Source organism: Saccopteryx bilineata, chromosome 5, assembly GCF_036850765.1.
Source record: "Saccopteryx bilineata isolate mSacBil1 chromosome 5, mSacBil1_pri_phased_curated, whole genome shotgun sequence".
Classification (NCBI taxonomy): Eukaryota; Metazoa; Chordata; class Mammalia; order Chiroptera; family Emballonuridae; genus Saccopteryx; species Saccopteryx bilineata.
Genome location: NC_089494.1, coordinates 237,104,140 through 237,122,618, shown reverse-complemented (window position 1 = coordinate 237,122,618; position 18,479 = coordinate 237,104,140). Strand labels below are relative to the sequence as shown.

Sequence of the window (18,479 nt, the reverse complement as noted above, 5' to 3'; positions counted from 1 at the left end):
TTTAAAATAACTATGTCAGATAATATAAGAATTTTCAATTGAGGGAACTGTGACTATAAAGGCAAAGAAATTTTGGATGTTCTATTACTTTCTCTTTCTGTTGACTATTACAATAGTTGTAAGTTTATAAAAACAAAGACCCTTAAAATGAATTATGTCCTTACATAATTATGAGTCAAGAAGTGAGTTAAATTAAAAAAAAAAAGTGTGAATTTGAAAGAAAGGCCATCTTTGCTTACATTGCCCCAGATTTTAAAAACATGATAAAATTTTAAGTACAAAAACAAAAAATGACAAGATAATACAGGCAGATAGTTTTGCATCCTTTTTATCCTTTTAGATCTTAATACATTCCCCCAAATGAAACTATACATACAAAAAAAGCCTAAGTCATAAATTACATGTAATTTATGCCACATACATTTGCCACTAGAGGTTTTAGTAAACCAATACTGAAAATCAAAAGTCTGATATAAAATGCTGATCAGAACTTATGACTAGAAGGTTCTAAAAATGTCATCCTGGTACCTCTCAAAGAATTTCAAATAAACCAAAAATCAGCAAGGTATAAATCCAGGAATCAGTTTTGGTCCTGCTTCTTTAGCCCCAGTGAAGAGTAACATTAGTATGTCTACTGCTGATACAAACTTACCTAAAGAGACTGCCTACAAAACAGTTATTAACTAGTAGACCACCCAGGCTTCTCTCCTTATGACTACATCTTAACTAAACTTGTCCTGTCCATTTTCACACTTGTCTGAATATATATGCAAAGACAAATCAAGAGAAATGCTATAATTTAGTTATACTGCTATAAACATAGAAAAGTTTAAATCAAAACCAAACTAAATTTTAGTATCATTTATGTATCTCTCACCTACAATTTTTTTAAAATCAAGTAAACTAATGTATAATAGACCTGCTGGGGCACTCAGTGGTAAAATGCAAAGATGAAAAATTTTAAAGTTGGTGGGAAATTTGTCATGTTGTTAGATACAGATTTCTTTAACTTTTAGGAAGACAATCCTTTTCACTGCCCTCCCCCCAATACCTTCATGTTAGGTCTTCTAAGGAAAACATTTCCTTATAACTCTAAAAGATCTTAGTGCATATACACAGCAAGAAAAGAGACAAACAGAAATACTCTAAAAATAACTTACTTGATCACTGAGAAGAGAGTCCTAAAAAGCTGAATAAAAATTTCATTGCAATCTTCCAACTCAAAGCAGATGTTGTATGATTTAACCCAAGCTAAATTCTTCAATAAAAAGTAAAATTTATTTACACACAGAAGTTAAACAAAAGCAAATTCATTAATAAAATTATTCTTTAGAATTAAAAATAGATTTAAAGCTTATGAAAGTCCAATATATAAAATTACAATTGTTAAAGTAGGCATGTACTCTGTAACTGTTGGCATTAACCTTCTTTAATTGAAAAATACTAAATTGTTAGCCATATGTAACATACAAAATATAAAGAGCAATGGAAATTCAACTTAACCCCTTTTTAGATTAGAAAAAAAAAAGGATGAAAATAAAGTTTCAAAAAATAGACTAGTTTCCCCAGTGGAATATACTTCATATTTTTGGGATATGAGGAGAAAAAATTAAATGACATTTTATTAAGTGAGTTTTGTATAAAACAAAGATTCATTTTACATTATAGAGTTACTATTAAGAATTTTCTACTACATGAAACAAGATAATATTTTTTAAATTAAAGTAGTTATTCTTACCTCTAATAAATAAAAGTATCTATTAAACTGCGGACTCTTTGTATCCTCCAAACCTTTTAATTGTCTGGTAATAAACAAAAATATGTCCTGTTAAAAAAATGATAAAATATGTTAATTTAGACACAAATACTTATCACTCTTTCACAATACACTAATTGTATGTGTGGTGTATACACACATACACTCTATCTTACAAATTACAATAGAAGAAAATTCTCTTTTTGCCAAATGACTTGACACTGTTGTATTCAAAATAACTGTCTGACAGAACTTAGGTTCTATGTCTTGTTACCCTTCTACAACAGAACTTCCATTTTACTATCTTCATTGTGCATCATGGCAAATTATTTTCATTCTGAGCAACTAGACACGAGTCTTTCCACTACCACTTCCTACACATCAACAAAAAATTTTCGGCACCTACTTTTGAATTTGATTTGTGACTTCAGTCATGTGGAACAAAAGCAGTAAGAGATTAGTCCAAAATTGTACTTTTCATAAAGATAGTGCTTCATTTCTTAATAGGCTTTCTTTAGTTTAACCCAAAGTAATATTAATATGGGACAAATTCATTTTAAGTCTACTTAAAAGAAAGTAGTCAAAAGGATTAAAATTTGCCAAGAATTAAATTATTTGGCCCTGGTGGACTGGCTCAGTGGTAGAGTGTCAGCCCAGCATGTAGATGTCCCAAGTTCGATTCCTTGTCAGGGCACACAGGAGAAGCGCTGAACTGCTTCTCCACCCCTTCCCCTCTCGCTTCTCTCTCTCTCTCTCTCTCTCTCTTCTTCTCCCCTCCTGCAGCCATGGCTCGATTAGAGTGAGTTGGTTCCGGCCCCTGAGGATGGCTCCATAGACTCCACCTCAGGCACTAAAAGATGGATATGGTTGCAACAGAGCAACAGCCCCAGATGGGCAGAGCACTGCCCCCTAGTGGGCTTAATGGGTAGATTCCAGTTGGGGCTCATGGCAGAAGTCTGTCTCTGCCCCTTCCCCATTTAATAAAATAAAAAATGTAAAAAATTATTCAAAATATGAAATCAGCTCAAGATCAATGCAAAACAGGAGCTCCTCAAACATTTCAAATAAAGGCAGAACCACCAAGATGAGCCTAGTTTTGCATGTAGAATGACTTGCAGGGAAAAATAGTCATTTAAATGTGCAAGTTCTGTTACACTATTGTTTTAAAAGTTATCATTAATACGATACACTGCTTATGCCTCAATTCAGCCATCTGGGCTTTGCGATAGGTTATCCTAAGGTCAGGAATGAGCATAAACAGAGTAGCTTTGATACGTACTTTCCTACTCTCATAAAAATACCAGTCATTTCTGTAGATATTCAATGAAAAGTATACTGAATAGTTTGTTTTGCAACTTACGATATAATCTTATGATAATAAGATGAATAATATGAAAGCTATATTCCTAAAGAAAAGATAAACTTATAAAAGCAAACCAATTTTGTAAAGATAGTATTTACCTTAAGTTTATCATGGGAAGTATATGGAGCTTCTGGGGCATAGATTCTAAAGATGTCAGCCAAACAACAAGCTACAAGGAGACGTACATCTTTATTGGGATTCCTGAGGAAAAATTCAGATGCAAGATGCAAGGCCAATGGGAGATACTGCTGTTTTTCATCTTCTGAGTCCTGATCCATATCCATAAAAGTTTTTACTACCATCTGTAAAAATGTGTAAAAGAAAAATATAATGAACTCTGGATATTTAGAAATCAGTGGAGAGTGTATTTTTAAAAAATGTTATCTTTACAACACAAAAGTAATCAATTACTAACAGAGAGTTCATAGTTTTTGTAAATCTTCATTTAATAATTTGGGTAAAAATTTCAGTCAAGATGGCAGCACAGTTAAACAGGGTACTACTCACTTCCTCCCACAACTACATCAGAATTACAACTAACCTACAAAACAACCATCATTCAGAACTGCCTGAAATCAAGCTGAATGAAAGTCTACAACTGGGGAATTAAAAAAGAAGCCATATCCAGACTTGGAGGAGGGGCCAAGACAAGGCACTGGCTAGTCTCAGTCACACCTACATGTGACTAGATAACGATCAGGAAAGATATCTTGGTTGCAGAGATCTCCCCTGAGGAGTGAGGGTTGCCAGTGCCACATCAGGCTGGGGGAAGTTCCCTTAACTTCTGGCTGTAAATGCCAGTAGGGGTTGAGTTTGAGAGCAGAAATCTCTCTGAAATTCTGATGTCAATAGCTATGCATTAAATATATATTTCAAGACTAAGTACTAATTAAGATGAAACAAAAATTAAAACTAGAACTACCATGTGATACAGCAATTTCACTTCTGGGTGTTTATCCAAAAATTAAAATACTAACTCAGAAAGATAAGTGCATCCCCCACATTCACTGCAGCATTGATGACAATAGCCAAGACATGGAAATAAAGTAAGTGTCCACTGATACATAAATGGATAAAGAAGTTATGTGGGGGGATATGTGTATTCACACACTAAATACACTCAATAAATGATAGCTATAAGTACTATTATAAATACTTCATCTATAAAAATATGGTGAGTAGTCACACACACAATGAATTATTATTCAACTTAAAAAAAAAAATGAAATCTTGCTACTTGTAGTAACATGGATAGACCTTGAGGACATTATGCTAATGATGACAAAGAAAGATAAATATTGTATGTTAATTATACGTGGAATCTTAAAAACAAAACACCAGGCCCTGGCCGGTTGGCTCAGTGGTAGAGCGTTGGCTTGGCGTGCAGAAGCCCCGGGTTCGATCCCTGGCCAGGGCACACAGGAGAAGCGCCCATCTGCTTCTCCACCCCTCCCCCTCTCCTTCCTCTCTGTCTCTCTCTTCCCCTCCCGCAGTGAGGCTCCATTGGAGCAAATACGGCCCGGGCGCTGGGGATGGCTCCTTGGCCTCTGCCCCAGGCGCTAGAGTGGCTCTGGTTGCAACAGAGCGATGCCCTGGAGGGGCAGAGCATCGCCCCCTGGTGGGCATGCTGGGTGGATCCCGGTCGGGCGCATGTGGGAGTCTGTCTCTCCCCATTTCCAGCTTCAGAAAAATACAAAAAAACCACCCAAAAAACAAAACAAAACACCAAGCTCACAGAAGACCACTGGTTGTTGACAGAGGTAGAGGGTAAGGGGTGGGAGAAATGGGTGAGCTTTTGAGAGGTTTTTTTTTTGTTTGTTTAAACAAGTTGAATAATTTATAATTTTCAAATAAGAAACAAAGAAATCCTGAAGCTGAACAGGAGGAAAAAAACCAAACAAAAAACAAAGCATCAATATAGCCATTTCATTCCATTTCAACAAATTATTCTTTGGGGAAAATTCAATAAGTTGTTTTTCTAATAAACCACTAGGGACTACTTGAAGATATAATATGTTTTACTATTAACATAGTGAAGGTTAGTATTCTTTAATGAAGCAAGGTTATTATTTCGTATCTAAATTGTGTGGTATGCAAAAGTTAGATGCTATACATTCTCTATACTCTTCCTAAACTCTACCAGGTGTCCCCAAACTACGGCCCGCGGGCCGCAATTTGGCCCCCTAAGGCCATTTATCCAGCTCCCCCCCCCCCCCGCACTTCCAGAAGGGGCAACTCTCTCATTGGTGGTCAGTGAGAGGAGCACTGTATGTGGGAGCCCTCCAATGGTCTGAGGGACAGTGAACTGGCCCCCTGTGTAAAAAGTTTGGGGACCCCTGCAACCCAATTCTATTCTAAAGGCTCATTCTATCAACCCAAACCATTTAATAAGCATATGCTACAAAACTACAATTTTAATAATTCCTGAAAGTTTCTAAATTAGAAGAAATGTTTTTTTTTTAGGTCAAATCTTTTTTCTTTTTTTTTTTTTTAAACTTTTGTAAGCCTTTATTCATTTTAGGGAGGGGAGTCAGAGAAGGGGGAGGAGCAGAAAGCATCAACTCTCAAATGTGCCTTAACCAGGCAAGCCCAGGGTTTTGAACTGGCAACCTCAGTGTTTCCAGGTTGACGCTTTATCCACTGCATCACCACAGGTCAGGAAGAAGAAATGTTTTAATAACCAGTTCTACCAGTATTCTAAAAATAACCTAGCCACTGAGTGCAACAGAAATAGTCATCATAGAAGCTATTTTTAGCTTCAACGAAAACACCTAAAGTCCTAAAATATACTGCTCACAAAAATTAGGGAATATTTGAAGCCTTGAAATATCCCTAATTTTTGTGAACAGTATATTATGAATAGCCTTAAAGCCTTATAGTCTAACACTTGCATTGAGGCTTCAGAGGTTTTGACTTTTGGTTTTAGAATAATCTTAGTTCTCTAACTTGGGTAGTAGTGAAGTACAAGGACAAAATGAGCAAAGGCAACATAACATAAACCAATGAATTATTCTGTATTAGACCTAACATACTAGAGAAAATTTTAATTCAAAAGCTATATTTTTATAGGTGAAATAATTATAAGAGTACTTATAGTTATCATTTATTGAGTTCTGTGTGCCAACCAGACATATTTCAAGTAATTTAAATGTAGTATTAACTCATCTAATACAATACTTCCTTGTGGGAGGATTATTAACATCCCCATTTAACCAATGAATAAATTGAGGCTAGTAGTTTACTCACAGACATAAAAATTCAAATGCAGACAGTGTGATAATTACTACTTCTTAGCACTCTTAACCTATATTATATACAGTGTAGTACAGTAGGACAAGTGGTAATACAAAATAACTAGAGAAAAAGAAAAAATATATAGAGCTATATATTATATAGTGCTATAACTTTTAAGTACTATAACTATTATAGTGCTATTGCTATTGAGTGGTCATGTCCCCAGACCAAATAAAAAAGCCCTCCTTTTTCACAATGTAGTTAGGTGAAGATAATGGTAGAGAATTTAGATGGGAGCACATGGCAGCTTAATATTATATAAATAGATGCCTTTAATATATTAACTTAATTAAGCATTCTAGCTTCCCTTCTCCTTGATATAAAGGTGGATCATTTGTCCCACTCTTGAAATGATCAATCATTGTTACTTACGGCCTTTTTATTCAAAAATGCATTGAAAAGCACTTGGCTTTTCTTGAGGTGAAATGAATTATGATTTGGAATAAGGAAAGAAAGGAAAAATGGGGTTCAAGCAGACAAGTTATATATGTGGGAAAAAACAGATGGAATTAATTATGGTACAAGCAGTAAAAGCCAGAGGATAAGAAATAGTCCACGGAAAGGCCCTTGGGGCAAGATGAAAAGATGGGGGGAAGAGTAGACAGGGGCAGAGAAGCGAAACTGGGCAAAGGGTCCCTAAATCAGCTGCCAGAAAATACTTTTGCACAGAGCAAATTGAAGACTGACAGAGAAAGGGAAAAGTAAAAGTTGGTCTTTGAAATCATCAACCAAATGAGAAAATCTTTAGCTAGACTGACCAAGAAAAAAGAGAGAAGGCTCAATTTATCAGATTCAGAAATGAAAGAGAGAATGTAATATTACTACTGACATTACTAAAAAGAATTCTAAGAGAAAACTACACAGAAAGAAAAGCCCAGGCCCAGATTTAATTCAGATTTACTACTGAATTTTAATGAACACTTTTATTTATTTTTTACAGAGACAGAGAGAGACAGAGAGAGGGATAGATATGGACAGACAGACAGGAACAAAGAGATATGAGAAGCATCAATTATCAGTTTTCGTTACGATACCTTAGTTGCTCATTGATTGCTTTCTCATATGTGCCTTGACCGTGGGCCTTCAGTAGACCAAGTAACCCCTTGCTTGAGCCAGTGACCTTGGGTCCAAGCTGGTGAGCTTTGCTTAAACCAGATGAGCCTGCACTTAAGCTGGCAACCTCAGGGTCTCGAACCTGGGTCCTCCGCATCCCAGTCCAATGCTCTATCCACTGCGCCACTGCCTGGTCAGGCTTTACTGAATATTTCAAGAACAATTTCTCCCAAACTCTTCAAAAAAATAAAAGATGGTGGAACACTTCCAATTCATTCTGAGGTTGGTATTAACCTGTTTCCAAAACTAGGCTAAGACATTACAAGAATATTATAGACTGATATCTCATGTATATGGATGCAAAAACCTTCAACAAAATACTAGCAAACCAAATACAGTAACATATAAAAAGAAACTATATATTATGATCAAGTGGGATTTGTCTAGAATGCAAGGTTGGTTTAACATTTAAAATCAATTAAATACATAGTAATAAAAAATAAAAATCATAGGATCATAGTATATAGATATAGAAAAAAAGAATTTCACACTTTGATGATAAAAATACTCAAGAAACTAGGAATAGAAGGAAAATTCCTCTACTTGATAAAGGGCATTTGTGAAAAATCCACACAGTAGAAAACTGGATGCTTTCCCACTAAGATTAGAAACAAGACAAGGGTATCTGCTTTCACCACTTTTATTTAATGTTATATTGAAGGTTCTAGCCAGGGCAGTTGGGCATATAAAGACATAAAAGGCATCTAGATTAAAAAAAAAAAGATCTCTATTCACAGATTATGTTTTTTCTTCTTTTCTAAGTGAGAGGAGGGGAATATAGAGAGACAGATTCCCACAAGTGCCTCAACCAGGATCCACCCAGAAACCTTCATCTGGGGCCCATGCTCTGCCCATCTGGGCCCATGCTTGTAATCAAGCTATTGTTAGTGCTTGAGGTAGAGGCTCCTTGGAGCCATCTTCAGTGCCTGTGGCTGATGCATTCAAACCAATCAAGCCATGGAAATGGGAGAGGAGGGGAAGAGAAAGAGAAAGAGAGAGAGAGAGAGAGAGAGAGAGAGAGAGAAGGGGGAAGGGTAGAGAAGCAGATGGTTGCTTCTGTGCACCCTGATTGGGAATCAAAACCAGACATCCACATGCCAGGCTAACGCTCTACCACTTAGCCAAATGGCCAGGACCAAATTACATGATCTTGCATATAAAAACTCCTCTTAAGGAATCCATTATAACCAATCAGAATAAATAAGTTTAGCCAAGTTTCAGGATACAACTCAATCAAAATTCTGAATATTTGGAATGAAAAACCTGAAAATGAAATTATTGATAGAAAACAATTCCTTTTACAATATCATCAAAGAATTAGGAATAAATTTAACAAAATTAGTAAACTTATACTCTGAAAATTACAAAACACTGTTGAAAGAAATGAAAGCTCTATATAAATGGAGAACTATCCCATCTTCATGGACCAAAAGACTTAACATTGTTAAGATGGGAATAGTCCCCAACTGATATACATATTCACTGCAATTCTCATCAGAATCCAAGCTGACTTCTTTGTAGACACTATGCTAATTCTAAAATTCAAATGGATAGCTATAGCTATAACAATTCTGAAAAAGAACAGAATAGGAGGATTCACATTTCCTGATTTCAAAACTACAAAGAAACAGTAATCAAGTTTCTATCACAAGAAAAAAAACATTTAAAAAAAATCTATACAAGACAATGGATGTTAACTAAATTACTGTGGTAATCATTTCACAATATATGTAAGTCAAGTCATTAAGTGGTATGACTCAAACTTACACACTGCAATGAAACTGGAGAAGAAACAGTGGGATACCAGCACAAGAATAAACATTAAAATCAATAGAAAAGAATTAAGAATACAGAAATAAACCCATACATCAACAGTCAGCTAATTTTCTACAAGGGTGACAAAGCCATTCAATGGGGAAAGAATAGCCTTTCCAATATATGGTGCTAGGGAAAGAACGGCTTTTACTATAATAAATGGTGCTGGGACAACTGGACTTCCACCTGCAAAATAAACTTGTACCCTTACCTCACACCATCTATAACTATTAATTATTTTTAATCAATTTCAGTTTATAAACAATTTGATCAAAAGAGATTAAAGACTTCAATGTCAGAACTAAAACAAAACTCTTCAAAGAAAGGCACAAATTTGCCTGACCATAATTTAGACAATGGTTCCTTAGATATGATACCCAAACTGTAAAAGGCAAAAGAAAAAATAAATAAATTGAACTTCATCAAGATGAAAAACATTTGTAGCTCAAAGGCCACCATCAAGAAAATAAAAAGACAACCCATAGAACAAGAGAACATTTTTACAAATCATATACCTGATAAGGAACTTCTATCAAGAATATATAATATGTAAGGAACTCTTACAATACTAAAAAGACAATCCAATTAAAAAACAGGCAAGGGACCTTGAAAGCAGCCAGAAAAAAAGTTACACATTACATGAGAAAGCAAAACTACATACTGTTTTAAATCCTACTTAATGTTGTTGATAGGTTCTTCGACTTTAAGCAAAATAACAAGTAGCAAAACCAATTATACCATAGGTTAACTGGTAAGAATACAAGTTCTTAAGACATTTCACCAATATTATAGCAAAACAATGTTGAACAAAAAGACATTACTCAAGGACCTACTGTATTACCACTGACTCCTCATCAGAAACACTATAGGCCCTGGTCCCGTAGCTCAGTTGGTTAGAGCAGTGGTTTTCAATTGCTGGGACACAGACTGATGCCATTCTACCAGAATATAATCTTCATACAACATCTGGGTGGTTAACTCTTTGGTGGCCTGGCACAAAATTTCTAGCAAACTGCCATGGGTCTGTGGATTGGCAGTTAAAAAACACTGGGTTAAAGCGTCGACTGGCCATGCTGACAATGGGGGTTTGATCTCTCCTTGGTCAGGGCATATGCAAGAATCAACCAATGACAGCATGAATAGTGGAACAAAAAATTGATGTTTCTTTCTCTTTCTTTCTCACTCTCTAAAAAATCAATAGAAAGAAAAAGAAAAAAGAAACATTGTAGAATATAAGACAATGGAATTACATCTTTATTTTATTTTAGAATTACATCTTTAAAGCAGTAAAATTGCCAACCCAGAATTTTGGACATTTGAGATTTTGATCCCCAGCATGTTGTAAATTTGGCTAAAAGAAACTCTTACAAATACTAAAAAAAAGGCCCAGGCCAGTTTTCTCAGTGGATAGAGCATCGGCCTGGCGTATGGACACCTGGTTCTTATTCCTAGTCAGGGCACACAAGAGAAGCAACCATCTGTTTCTTTCTCCCTCATTCTCCTCCTTCCACAGCCGAGGCTTGACTGGTTCAAGTGTCGGCCCTGAGCACTGAGAATGGCTCCATCAGGCCCAGTATCAGCCTCAGGTGCTAAAAACAGCTCTGTTGATTCAAGCATCAGTCCCAGATGGTGTTGCCAGGTGGATCCAGGTCGGGGCACATGTGGGAGTCTGTCTCATTATCTCCCTTCCTCTCACTTAAAAAAAAATTATTTTTTCAAAAAAAAAAAAAAAAAGATTAGATACACATTTTCAGACAAATGATGGTAAAATTCTGTGTGTGTGTGTCATAACAGTTTGATTTACACATGAATAAGCATCCATTAAAACTCATGAAATAAAAATATTTTAAAACAATTTAAAAATTCATCAAATAGTATACTTAAGATATGTGTATTTCATCACTGTATATAAAATTTATTCTCTCATACACAGCAAACAGCCCAGTCAGATAAGAACTGACTTAATCTCTCACACTAATAACCTGACAAGAGAAGACATACGTTTACTTCTGGTGTATAAATATCACTGGGGAACAATTTTTTTTTTATTTTCTGTTGCATGAGGTTTTAGAATTGTTTCTATATATTTCTGCATCGCAGATTCCAAATCTGAAATCTATTTTTTGGTGCATGCTCTAGTTTTTATGCAATTTTAATTTCTGTTTGTTACAGTTAATGGCATGCATTGGTTTTTAAAGGATTTTTTTTTTTTTTTTGTATTTTTCTGAAGCTGGAAACGGGGAGGCAGTCAGACAGACTCCTGCATGCGCCCGACCGGGATCCACCCAGCATGCCCACCAGGGGGCGATGCTCTGCCCATCTGGGGCGTTGCTCTGTCGCGACCAGAGCCATTCTAGCGCGACCAGAGCCACTCTAACGCCTGGGGCAGAGGCCAAGGAGCCATCCCAGTGACCGGGCCATCTTTTGCTCCAATGGAGCCTCAGCTGCAGTAGGGGAAGAGACAGAGAGGAAGGAGAGGGGGAGGGGTGGGGAAGCAGATGGGCGCCTCTCCTGTGTGCCCTGGCCAGGAATCGAACCAGGGACTTCCGCATGCCAGGCCAACGCTCTACTGCTGAGCCAACCAGCCAGGGCCTCATGCATTGGTTTTTAAATTGGAGTTAAAGGACAACAATTCTTGGATTGAACATAACAACAAGGCAATTAATGTTGTACAAACATCACTTTTACATAATTGTAGTTGTATTTAAATGTAAAAAATTATTATCTGATAAAAACACCCTCTTATTTTGTTTTAAGATTGAATCATACCCTGCCGGTTGGCTCAGTGGTAGAGATTCGGCCTGGCCTGCTGAAGTCCCGGGTTCGATTCCTGACCAAGGCACACAGGAGAAGCGCCTATTTGCTTCTCCACCCCTCCCCCTCTCCTTTCTCACTCTCTCTCTTCCCCTCCCGCAGCAAGGCTCCATTGGAGCAAAGATGGCCCGGGCGCTGGGGATGGCTCCTTGGTCTCTGCCCCAGGTGCTAGAGTGGCTCTGGTCGCAACAGAGTGATGCCCCGGAGGGGCAGTGCATTGCCCCCTGGTGGGCTGAGTGTCGCCCCCTGGTGGGCATGCCGGGTGGATCCCGGTCGGGCGCATGCGGGAGTCTGTCTGACTGTCTCTCCCTGTTTCCAGCTTCAGAAAAATACAAAAAAAAAAAAAAAAAAAAAAAAAAAAGATTGAATCATGGCTTCTTTGACTAGGCATAAATGTAAGAATAGTCCTGACACCTTCTGTTATATACGTGGTAGTTACACACTTCAATGTCAAAGGCGCAATATTTCATTTGTGACATGTGCATATACAGCTAGTGCTCGACTTACGGCCACGATTGGTTCCAACAGACTGGTTGTAACACGATTTGGTCGTAAGTTGAGTAGGCTATATGTATAGTACTGTGAAATGATGTTATAAAAATCTTTAAGTCATATTTTACAATTTTCTTTCATTATTGTTATATAAAATAATTTCCTTTGTTCATTTTATGCCATTTGTATCATCTCTACACCATTTTATTTGTTTCTTTTTTTTTTTTTAAAGATTTTATTTATTACCCTGGCCGGTTGACTCAGTGGTAGAGCGTCGGCCTGGCGTGCAGAGGTCCCGGGTTCGATTTCTGGCCAAAGCACACAGGAAAAGCACCCATCTGCTTCTCCACCCCTCCCCCTCTCCTTCCTCTCTGTCTCTCTCTTCCCCTCCCGCAGCCGAGGCTCCATTGGAGCAAAGATGGCCCGGGCGCTGGGGATGGCTCCTTGGCCGCTGCCCCAGGCACTAGAGTTGCTCTGGTCGCAACAGAGCGATGCCCCGGAGGGGCAGAGCATTGCCCCCTGGTGGGCAGAGCGTCACCCCCTGGTGGGCGTGCCGGGTGGATCCCGGTCGGGTGCAAGCGGGAGTCTGTCTGTCTCTCCCAGTTTCCAGCTTCAGAAAAATACAAAAAAAAGGATTTTATTTATTCATTTTAGAGAAGGGGGGAGAAAGAGAGAGAAAAGTGAGAGAGACGGTGGGGGGGAGCAGGAAGCATCAATTCCCATATGTGCCTTGACTGAGCAAGCCCAGGGTTTCGAACCAGCGACCTAGCATTCCAGGTCGACGCTTTATCCACTGCGCCACCACAGGTCAGGCCACCATTTTGTTTGTTTGTTTCTTTTTTTTTTTTTTTACAGGGACACAGAGAGAGTCAGAGAGAGGGATAGACAAGAACAGACAGGAATAGAGAGAGAGATGAGAAGCATCAATCATCAGTTTTTTGTTGCGAGACCTCAGTTGTTCATTGATTGCTTTCTCATATGTGCCTTGACCGTGGGCCTTCAGCAGACTGAGTAATCCCTTGCTCGAGCCAGCGACCTTGGGTCCAAACTGATGAGCTTTGCTCTAACCAGATGAGCCCGCGCTCAAGCTGGTGGCCTCGGAGTCTCAAACCTGGGTTTTCTGCATCCCAGTCTGACGCTCTATCCACTGTGCCACCACCTGGTCAGGCCACCATTTTGTGTCTTATTTTTCCATTCGTTAAGTAAAACACTGCATTACCAGTACAACTGGTTTAATACTTGCAAAACACACAAAATTAGCCTGACCAGGAGGTGGCGCAGAGGATAGAGCCTCAGACTGGAATGCCGAGGACCCAGGTTCGAGACCCCCAAGGTCACCAGCTTGAGTGCGGGCTCATCTGGTTTGAACAAAGCTCACCAGCTTGGACCCAAGGTCGCTGGCTTAAGCAAGGGGTTACTCGGTCTGCTGAAGGCCCGCGGTCAAGGCACATATGAGAAAGCAATCAATGAACAACTACGGTGTTGCAATGTGCAATGAGAAACTAATGATTGATGCTTCTCATCTCTCCGTTCCTGTCTGTCTGTCCATCCCTCTCTCTGACTCTCTTTCTCTGTAAAAAATTAATTAATTAATTTAAAAAAAAACCACACACACACAAAATTACAAAATACAGGTGCATGTAAAAATTACCATAGGAACCATTTTCCCAATTGCAAAATATATCAAAATATATAAACATGTATGAAACATTTTATTGGCCAGCACTGTCGTACGCCCAGCTGGGCAACCCTTGTGCTGCCAGATGCGGAGCAGTCGTGGTTAGCGATTGTGGTAGTAAAGTTGAATGGTTGTAAGTTACATAGGTCGTAAGTCTATCAACACCTGTATTGCCTATTTTCAAGCTTCCCTTGGCAATCAAGACAAGAACTGGGCTCCTCATATTGTGAGGAAATGCTTCGTGACTGGACAAAAGAAAAACACAAAGGAATGCCTTTTGGTATTCCCATGGTTTGGCATGAACCTAAGGACCACAGCAGTGACTGTTGTTTCTGTCTGATCCATACAAAGGGCATCGGCAACAAAAAACGGCATATGATCGCATATCCTAATATTCCTTCAGCAATACAACCTATCCCACACTCTGAGACACTCCTGGTTCCAGTTTTCAATGGTATTATTTCTTCTAAGGACGAAGAAAGTGAACATGGTGATCAAGTGTATTTTGATAAGATGCATAAGGAAATGGTTGTAGAATCTGAAGGGTCTTCTTCTGATGCCAAGCAGTCATTAACCCCTCAGCAGTTTAGCCAACCTGAACTGAATGACTTAGTAAGAATGACATAAAAATTGTTCTTGACTTTCTGAAGTATGAGGAGCACGACTGGATCATTTGTGTGGATCTTAAAATGGTAAATTTCCTGCTAGGACAAGAGAGGTTTCACGAAGTATCCTTGCTTTCTGTGTTTGTGGGACAGCTGAGCTCGGGAGAAACACTGGACACAGAAGGAGTGGCCAAAACGTGAAGCTCTGGAAGTAGAGATGCAAAATATTGTGAATGAACCTGTAGTTAATCGAGACAGGATCATTTTCCCCCACTTCACATCAAACTTGGCTTAATGAAGCAATTTGTTCAGTCTTTGAATAGAGAAAGTGAATGCTTTCACCATATTATTTCTGCTTTTCTGCCGTGTTTTTCAAGAAGAAAAAAGCAGGTGTATTCGATGGACTTCAATTCGAACCCTCATACGTGATGAACAATTTGCCAGAAAGATGAATAAGGAGGAGAAAGCAGCATGGCAGTCTTTTGTGGCAGTTACAAAGAATTTCCTTGGCAACAAAAAAGCAGAAAACTATGAACTTCTGGTTCAAAGGATGCTGTTGGCATTCCGTGACATTGGATGTAACACGAGCGTTAAGATTCACTTCCTGAACAGTCACTCTGATAAGCTTCCCGAAAATCTTGGAGTTGTTAGTGATGAGCAGACTACTGCTGGAGTATCAAACAAGATTGTCCTCAACAAGTACACAAACGCAAGGGCTACAAATGCAAATTTTTGCCTGAATAGAACTTAAATAAGTTTTGTACAAATTTTATGATTAAAATAAGTTTTAAGATGTTCTATTTTGAAATTGTAGACAAATTCTGATGCAATCATATCTTTTAGTATATTAGTGTATTTACTGCATTATATAAATTATTAAATTACCACAATTATGCCCAAGAAGACATTCTACTTCATTATGTTAAACTAAATGTTGAAAACTTAACAAGATGAAAACCTAAAATCTCGAATTGCAAAAAAACTGTAGCTTAGAGAAAAACTAATGTCAGATTTGAGATCAGCACACTCGAATTAGGTAAGAACAAGTGTTTTTGTGGATGCAGCAAAAATTTTGTTCCCCAGTGTATTATTTACCTCAGACAGCAAGGGAATACATTTGTTGTCCAGAGATAAATAAATCAAAAGAACCTCACCTAGAAATGGCTCAATTGTTAAAGCTATCAGACAGGTACAGATAGATGCTCCTCTACTTATGACAGGGTTACATCCCTATAAACACATTGTTAAATTGAAAATATCGTAGATTGAAAATGAATTTAACTGCCTGACCAGGCGGTGGCACAGTAGATAGAGCATCAGCCTAGGATGCTGAAGACCCAGGTTTGAAACCCTGAGGTCACCGGCTTGAGTGTTGGATCACAGACATGACCCCCTGGTCGCTGGCTTGAAGCCCAAGGTCACTGGCTTGAGCAAGGGGTCACTTGGTCTGCTGCAGCAGCCTTCTGTCAAGGCACATATGAGAAAGCAATCAATGAACAACTAAGGTGCTGCAACGAAGAACTGATGCTTCTCATCTCTCTCCCTTCCTGTCTGTCTGTCCCTGCCACCTCTTTTGCTAAACAAAAAGAAAATGAATTTAACTGATGCTGATGATTTCACTGCATCATTAATTCACTTATCTTTATATAGTTGAGATCATCAACTCAAGAGTAACTGCCCTTCTTCTCTTCTCTCCAGAAGTAGAAGACACAGACGGGAGTTTTAGACATGATGGAATTGAAATACAATAATACAATATTCAAAAAAACCACTAGCAACAGAGTACACTGTACAGCAGGGGTCCCCAAACTTTTTACACAGGGGCCAGTTCATTATCCCTCAGACCGTTGGAGGGCCGGAATATAAAAAAACTATGAACAAATCCCTATGCACATTGCACATCTTATTTTAAAGTAAAAAAACAAAACGGGAACAAATACAATATTTAAAATAAAGAACAAGTAAATTTAAATCAACAAACTGACCAGTATTTCAATGGGAACTATGCTCCTCTCACTGACCACCAATGAAAGAGGTGCCCCTTCCGAAAGTGCAGCGGGGACCGGATAAATGGCCCCAGGGGGCCACATGCGGCCGTAGTTTGGGGACCCCTGCTGTATAGTATCAGTTGTTTACATCTGTGATTGCATGACTGAGTGGGAGCTGCAGCTTGCTGCTGCTGCCCAGCATCACAGAAAGTATCCTATGGTACGTATATCCTGGCCTGGGAAAAGATCAAAATTCAAAATTACAGTGTCTCCTGAATGTGTATTGTTTATGCACCACTATGAGGTTGAAAACTTTTTTTTTTTTTGCATTTCTCTGAAGCTGGAAACGGGGAGAGACAGTCAGACAGACTCCCGCATGCGCCCGACCGGGATCCACCCGGCACGCCCACCAGGGGCGACGCTCTGCCCACCAGGGGGCGATGCTCTGCCCCTCCGGGGCGTCGCTCTGCTGCGACCAGAGCCACTCTAGCGCCTGGGGCAGAGGTCAAGGAGCCATCCCCAGCACCCGGGCCATCCTTGCTCCAATGGAGCCTTGGCTGCGGGAGGGGAAGAGAGAGACAGAGAGGAAGGAGAGGGCGGGGGTGGAGAAGCAAATGGGCGCTTCTCCTTGTGTGCCCTGGCCGGGAATCGAACCCGGGTCCCCCACACGCCAGGCTGACACTCTACCGCTGAGCCAACCGGCCAGGGCCTGAAGTTGAAAACTTTTAAGTTGAACCAGTGTAAGTCAGGGACCACCTGTATTTGATATTAAAAGATATAGGGTAGGCCCTGGCCAGTGGTTCAGTAAATAGTACTGGCCCAGCACATGAAGCTTTTGAGTTCAATTACCAGTCAGGGCATACAGGGAAAATGACCATCTGCTTCTCTTCTCCAGCTGTCATCCTACCCCTCCCCACAGCCAGTGGTTCAACTGGTTCTAGCATGGCCCCAGGTGCTGAAGTTAGCTCAGTTGGTCTGAGTGCACCAACCTCAGGCACTAAAAATAGCTCAGTACTTGAGCATTGGCCCATAATGTGGTAGTTGCCAGGTGGATCCGGGGTTGCATGCAGGAGTCTGCCTCACTATCTTCCCTTCTCTCACCTAAAAAATAAATAAATATATATAGTGATAAAGAGGGATAACATACATTAACAATGGGGAATTTCAACAGAGAAATGGAAACTATATCAAATTGTTGAACATTATCAAATAGGCTGGAAACACAGTTGGAAAAGAGAGAAAAAAAGGGTAAGAAATATTAGAAGAGATAATAGTTGAGTATTTTTCAATAATAAAAGATAAAACTCAGTGAAACCCAAACAAGATAAATACAAAGAAAAACACAAAGACATATCATAGTCAAAAATGGAGAAAATCTTGAGGGTGGCCAGAGGAAAAAGTAATCTCTCTTACTAGGGCAGGGGTCGGAAACCTATGGCTTGCGAGCCAGATGTGGCTCTTTTGAAGGCTGCATCTGGCTCACAGACAAATCTTTAATAAAAAAACCCAATAACTTAAAAATATAAAACATTCTCATGTATTACAATTCATTCATTTCCTA

General features: G+C 39.0%; 1 protein-coding gene across 4 annotated transcripts in view; it reads right to left on the bottom strand.

The window, feature by feature from the left end:
* PDS5A (PDS5 cohesin associated factor A) overlaps positions 1 to 18,479 on the bottom strand; it is a 124,417-nt gene that overhangs the window by 86,057 nt on the left and 19,881 nt on the right. For all 4 annotated transcript variants that reach the window (XM_066233463.1, XM_066233465.1, XM_066233464.1 and 1 more), the window contains exons 3-5: positions 3,218 to 3,421; positions 1,739 to 1,825; positions 1,161 to 1,258 (exon numbers count right to left, since the gene is read on the bottom strand). In XM_066233463.1, coding sequence (XP_066089560.1) covers positions 1,161 to 1,258; positions 1,739 to 1,825; positions 3,218 to 3,421 — 389 coding nt within the window. The remainder of the gene's footprint in view (positions 1 to 1,160; positions 1,259 to 1,738; positions 1,826 to 3,217; positions 3,422 to 18,479) is intronic.